Consider the following 5,436-nt stretch of genomic DNA (forward strand, 5'->3'; position numbering starts at 1 on the left):
TGGAACGCTGATCTTTTTTCTTAGTTTCTTGTAAATATTTCTTATAAAAAGGAAACGTCAACATATTTTCTATTTATATAATTCCAGAACGCCGTAGCTTGCAACGCCGCGAATGAAGGGATCGAATTCAAGTTCATCCCAGCAAGGTCGCCGAACTTTGGCGGTCTGTGGGAAGCCGCCGTGAAGTGCTTCAAGAACGCTTTCAAGAAGGTCATCGGAACCCGGACGCTGTTGTACGATGAAATGCAAACCGTGCTCACGCAGATCGAAGCTGTTTTGAACTCCAGACCCCTCACTCCGCTCAGTAACGATCCTGGAGATTTCGAAGCGCTCACACCTGGGCATTTTCTGATACAGCGTCCACTAACTGCCATCGCTGAACCCGATCTGGACAATTTTCCAACCAACCGTCTCTCCGTCTGGCAAAGGGCGCAGGACTTTTCCCAGAAGCTGTGGAAAACGTGAACAACATTGTACCTTGCAACTGCACAAAGTGGACAAGCCAACGTGACAACATTTCCGTCGGTACTATGGTGCTGCTGATGGAAATGGAATTTGGGTCGTGTGACTGCCATTCTCCGTGACTCAGACGATAACATCCGTGTAGTAGACGTGCGCACTACGAATGGGGTCTTCCGAAGAGCAATCTCGAAGATTTGCGTACTCCCTATACGGGACAATGCAAACTCAACCAGCGAAGAGGCATAACTCGCCTCCACCGGTGATGCTTCGGCACCCGCGGAGGTCCTTGTGGCCTCCGCACTCCAGTATGTTTTTGTTTTTTCATCAGTATTTCAAAAAGTTATCGGAATGTTTATACCCCATAGCCGCTATTCTACCTGTCCCGGGTCCCCGGGACAGTCGATCGTTCGGAGCCAACCCCATCAGTCCAAGACTCTTTCCATGAACCCCCAGTCCGAGGTACAAACGCATGTTGGTGATGGTAGTTGTGAGCGTCCTCAAGAAGTCCTGTCGAACTCTAGTTAGAGTAATCCGTTTGAGTCGGCCCCCGGCTCTATTTTGTTGCATGGCTAATTCGTCACATTTCGTCGAGGTATATCCTGACATCAATCACTGGTCCAGCAGCCGAATTCCGGTCAAAAAATCTCTTGTAAGAAAAGAGATTCTCGAAGAGATTTTCAAAATTTTCTTATTTTGGAATTCCGACAAAAGTGTGGAAGAAATTTTTTGACAGATGAAAAAGAAAACGAGAATTTAAATTTCTTCCAACTTTAGGTGGGAGAAATTCGATAAGAGATTTTTCTGGGATGAAATTTTACGGTATAATTGAGTCTTCTCTTCCCATAATGAGTGCCAAATAATGTGAAAAATGTTCTCGGTTCCCTGGGCATGCATCCATTACACCCAATTGCCACTTAAGATACATACTCATGCAATGACAAGCATAGAAAATCTTTCAATAAATAACTGTGGAAATGCTAATAGAACGCTAATAGAAGAAGTTCAAAATCAGGCCAAGTTCCAGATGGAATGTAGAGCCATTGAGAAAGAAGAAGAATCGTGTTTGATTGATTATTTGATTAAACTTTTTCAAGACAAACATTCCAAAACATCCGAATTATTTAAATATCATAATACATATGTGCCTAAGCTAAAGCTAAGCTAAAGCTAAGCTAAAGCTAAGCTAAAGCTAAGCTAAAGCTAAAGTCAGTTAAGCTAAAGCTAGCTTAAAGCTAAGCTAAAGCTAAGCTTAAAGCTAAGCTAAGTTAAGCTAAAGCTGGTTAAGCTAAAGCTAAGCTAAAGTTAAGCTAAAGTTGTTAAAGCTAGCTAAAGCTTAAGCTAAAGTTAAGCTAAAGTTAAGCTAAGCTAAGCTAAGCTAAAGCTAAGCTTAAAGCTAAGCTAAAGCTAAAGCTAAGCTAAAGTTAAGCTAAAGCTAAGCTAAAAGCTGCTTAAAGCTAAGCTAAAGCTAAGCTAAAGCTAAGCTAAAGCTGGGTGGGGGCTGAGTGCCAGCTGTTAAGCCAAGTTGCTTGGGCTAAAGCTGTGGGAACAGTTGGCGGGCTGGGGCTGGGCCGGGGTGGGTTTAAAGCTAAGCTAAAGTTGGGAAGCAGGGAGTTAAGCTAAAGCTGGGGTGAAAGCTGGGAACAGCCTGCCCAGCCTGGGAGCCCTGGCCCTGCCTGGCTCCAGCTCACCTGCCTGAACAGGCCTCCCAGCCTGCCTGCCCCAGCCCCCGTCTCAGCTCAGCCTGCCAGACAGGCTCCAGCCAGGCTCAGGTGAACCCGCCTCAGCCTGGGCCCTGCGCCTGGCCTGCCCAGCCTCCAACAGGAACAGCTCCGGAGCCTGGCTCCCAGCCTCCGCCTCAGCTCCGCCAGCCTGTGCCCCTGCCCAGCCCTGCTCAGGGGCCTGCCTCCAGCCCGCCCAGCTGTCCCCAACAGCCCGTGGAACAGCCCGCCTCAGCCTGACAGGGGTGGGGCCTGGCCCGTGCCCAGACCTCCTGCCTGCTCAGCTCCAGCCTGGCTCAGCCTGGGCAGGGAACAGCCTCAGGGCTGCCTCAGGAGTGCTGGAGATTTGGGGCTGAGCCTGGGCTCACAGGGGCCTGCCTGGGTCAGCCTCCGCTCAGCCAGCTCACCAGCCTGCCAGTGCCTGGGCTCAGCCTGGGGCTCAGCCTGGGCTCAGCCTGCCTGTGGAGCCTCACCAGCCTGCTCAGCCTGGGGCTCAGCCTGCTCAGCCTGCCTGCCAAGCCTGCCTCAGCCTGCCTGCCCAGCTGAGCTCTGCTCAAAGCTCTGCCTCGTGCCTGCCTGTGCCTGCCAGCTTCTGGGGCTCTGCTCACGGGTGCTCCCAGCCTGGCACCAGCCCAGCCCCAGTGTGAGACACCTGTGCCCCACCAGCCCTGGCCCCGCCCCAGCTGGGCCCAGCCCCAGTGGGCCAACAGCCCCGTGCAGACCCCGAGACTGGGGTGGAACAGCCTGCCATTCCCAGCCCCACCTGGCCCCAGCCCGTCAGCCCCAGGGAACTCAGCCCTGGCCCGTGCCCTGGCCCCAGTGAAGCCCAGCTCAGCCTGCCTGCCTCCGTCAGACGCGCCTGCCTCAGCCCGGGGCCCCAGACCCGGGCTCAGCTCACCAGCCCGCCTGCAGCCTGGGCCTCAGCCCTGGGAACAGGAACAGCCTGCCTGGGAACACTGCGCCCGCCCGGCGCCCAGCCTGCCTCCTGGCTCCAAAGCCTGCCCGCCCCCAGCCCGCCTGGGAACAGAACAGGGCCTGGCCTGCTCAGCTCAGCCTGGCTCAGCCTGGCCAGCCTGGAGACTCAGCCTGGGGCCTGGGCTGCAGCCTCAGCCCTGGGGCCTGGTGCCCCAGCTCAGTGCCCAGGGGCCTGGGCTCAGCTCGCTCAGCCTCTGCCTCAGGCCTGGCCTCGGGGCCTGGGCTCAAGCCTGCTCAGCCTGCTCAGCCTGCTCAGCTGCCTGCCTCAGGTCAGCCTGGGCCCTGGAAGCTCCGTCAGCCTGGCTCACCAGCCTGCTCAGCCTGTGCCCCTGGTCAGCCTGCTCAGCCCGTCTGGAGGCCAAGCTGGGGTGGAGGCCCAGCCTGGCGGAGGCAATTTGGCCTCCAGCCTGCCTTCAGCTCAAAACAGCTCAGCCTGGGCTGAGCCTGGCTCAGTCGTCAAAGTCTGGGAGACGGGAGGTGGGGAACAGCCTGGGCTCAGCCTGCTCAAAGCTTCAAAGGGGTGCCTGCCCAGCCTGCTCAGCTCAGTGTCAGCTCACTGCGCCTCAAACCCAGCCTGGGCTCAAAGCCTGGCTCAGCCTGGTGGGGTGGTGAAAGCCTGGCTCAGCCTGCTCAGCTGTCAGAAGTCAGTTTCAGCCGCTCAGCCCTGCTTGTGTCAGCTCTCAAAGCCTGCCCCAGCTCGTTTCAGTTTCTCAACACCAGCCTGGGTTTCAAAGCTGTCAAAGCCACTGTTTGCTGGGTGGGGCTCAAATGTTTCAGCCTCAGCCAGCCGCTGGGGTCAAAGCCAGCCAGCCTGCTCAAAGCTCACTGCCTGCTCAAAGCTGGCTCAGTTGCTCAAAGCCTGGCTCAGCTCGGCTCAGCTGAACAGGAACAGCCGGGTCCTCAGTGCTGAACTGGGTCTGGCCTCCAGCTCCGCTCAGCCTGCTGGGAACAGACAGCCCCAGCCCTGCCTGGGTCCTGGCTCCCAGCCACCAGCTCCGTCTCAGGGTCTCAGCCCCAGCCCGTGCCCCAGCCCCACACCAGCCTGGTCAGGCTGAACTGGGGCCCAGCCCGGCTCAGCCCTGCTCAGCCTCAGGGCAGCCCGTGCCTCCGCTCAGGGTGGAACAGCTGGGGCTCCTGGAGGCCCTGGGGCTGGGGCCCGCCCTGCCTGGCTCACCAGCCCGCCCAGCCTGGCCTGCCTGGGAGGCTGAACAGCCTGGGCTCCCCAGCCCCAGGCTGCCCAGCCTCGGGCTCAGGTCTCCGGGCTCAGCCCTGCCTCAGCCTGCGGTCAGCTCACCTGCCCGGGCTGGAGGCTGCCTCCGCCTCAGCCTGGAGCTCCGTACCAGCCTGCTCAGGGGAGGCCTGAGGCCTGCCTCCGGCTCAGCTCCAGCCTGCCTGAGACCCGCCCCACATGGCCTCAGCCCCGCTGGGAACGGGGGCCTGGGCGGGTCCAGCCTAGCTCAGCCTGCCCCAGTCCCAGCCTGGGGTGCCTGCCAGATCCAGCCTGCTGCGTGCCCTGGCTCAGCCTGGCTCTGTGCCTCCAGTCTGCCCACCAGCTCCTGGGGAACGCTCAGCCTGCCTGGCCCGCCAGGGAGCCTGGCCCCAGCTCCTGGCCCAGCCCTGGGAACCAGCCCACCAGCGTGCAGCCCGCAGGGCTGGGCCTGGGGTGCTCAGGAACAGGCCCCGCCCGGGTAGCCCCTGCTCAGCCTCCGCTCCAGCCTCCGCCTCAGCCCTGGGGCCTCACAGGGAGCACAGGGCTGGGAGCCTGGTGGGGTGGGAGTGGGAGCTGCAGGGTGGTGGGGAGCCTGGGAACAGCTGGGCCTGGGTGCCAGCTGGGGTGGCTCAGCCTGGGGTCCAGCCCCTGGGCCTGTGCCAGGGGCTGGGCTGGGGCCCCGCCCAGCCTCAGCCCAGCCTGGGTGGAAAGCTAAAAGGCTCAAAGCTCCGCCTCAAAGCTAAGCTCAGCCTAAAAGCTCAGCCTGCCTGCCTGCTCAGCCTGCTAAAAGCTAAGCTCAAAAACAAGCTAAAAATAGCCTGCTCAGCCTGGCTAAGCCTAAAGCCTGTAAAAGCTAGCTCAGCCTAAAAGCTCAGCCTAAAAGCCTCGTAAAGCCTGCCTCAGCTCGGGCTAAAGCTAAGCCTCAAAGCCAAGGTCAAAAGCTCAGCTAAAAGCTCAGCCTGCTCAGCTAGTAAAAGCTCTAGCTAGTAAACCAAAGCTAGCTAAAGCTAGCTTCAAACTGGCTGAAAACAAGCTAAGCCAAAGCTGAAATGAGAAGCTTGCTACAACTAA

The 5,436-nt window shown here is 58.4% G+C and overlaps 1 protein-coding gene across 1 annotated transcript; it reads left to right on the forward strand.

The window, feature by feature from the left end:
• The first annotated feature begins 679 nt into the window (after positions 1–679).
• Positions 680–4,847, forward strand: LOC134210542 (proline-rich protein 36-like). Its single transcript, XM_062686588.1, has 3 exons — positions 680–767; positions 2,847–4,200; positions 4,271–4,847. The coding sequence occupies exons 1-3, from the start codon at positions 680–682 to the stop codon at positions 4,845–4,847; spliced, it is 2,019 nt and encodes a 672-aa protein (XP_062542572.1).
• Positions 4,848–5,436: the final 589 nt, after the last annotated feature.

The sequence above is a fragment of the Armigeres subalbatus genome, chromosome 2 (genome assembly GCF_024139115.2).
Source record: "Armigeres subalbatus isolate Guangzhou_Male chromosome 2, GZ_Asu_2, whole genome shotgun sequence".
Lineage (NCBI taxonomy): Eukaryota > Metazoa > Arthropoda > Insecta > Diptera > Culicidae > Armigeres > Armigeres subalbatus.

What these genes read in the sequence shown, in the direction of transcription:
- LOC134210542 (XM_062686588.1), top strand. Translation starts at nt 680, where the DNA reads ATGCAAACTCAACCAGCGAAGAGGCATAACTCGCCTCCACCGGTGATG. An exon ending in CTTGTGGCCTCCGCACTCCA is followed by an intron (nt 768 to 2,846) that starts GTATGTTTTTGT and finishes GTGCCCCACCAG; the next exon opens with CCCTGGCCCCGCCCCAGCTG. An exon ending in CCCAGCCCCACACCAGCCTG is followed by an intron (nt 4,201 to 4,270) that starts GTCAGGCTGAAC and finishes GCCTCCGCTCAG; the next exon opens with GGTGGAACAGCTGGGGCTCC.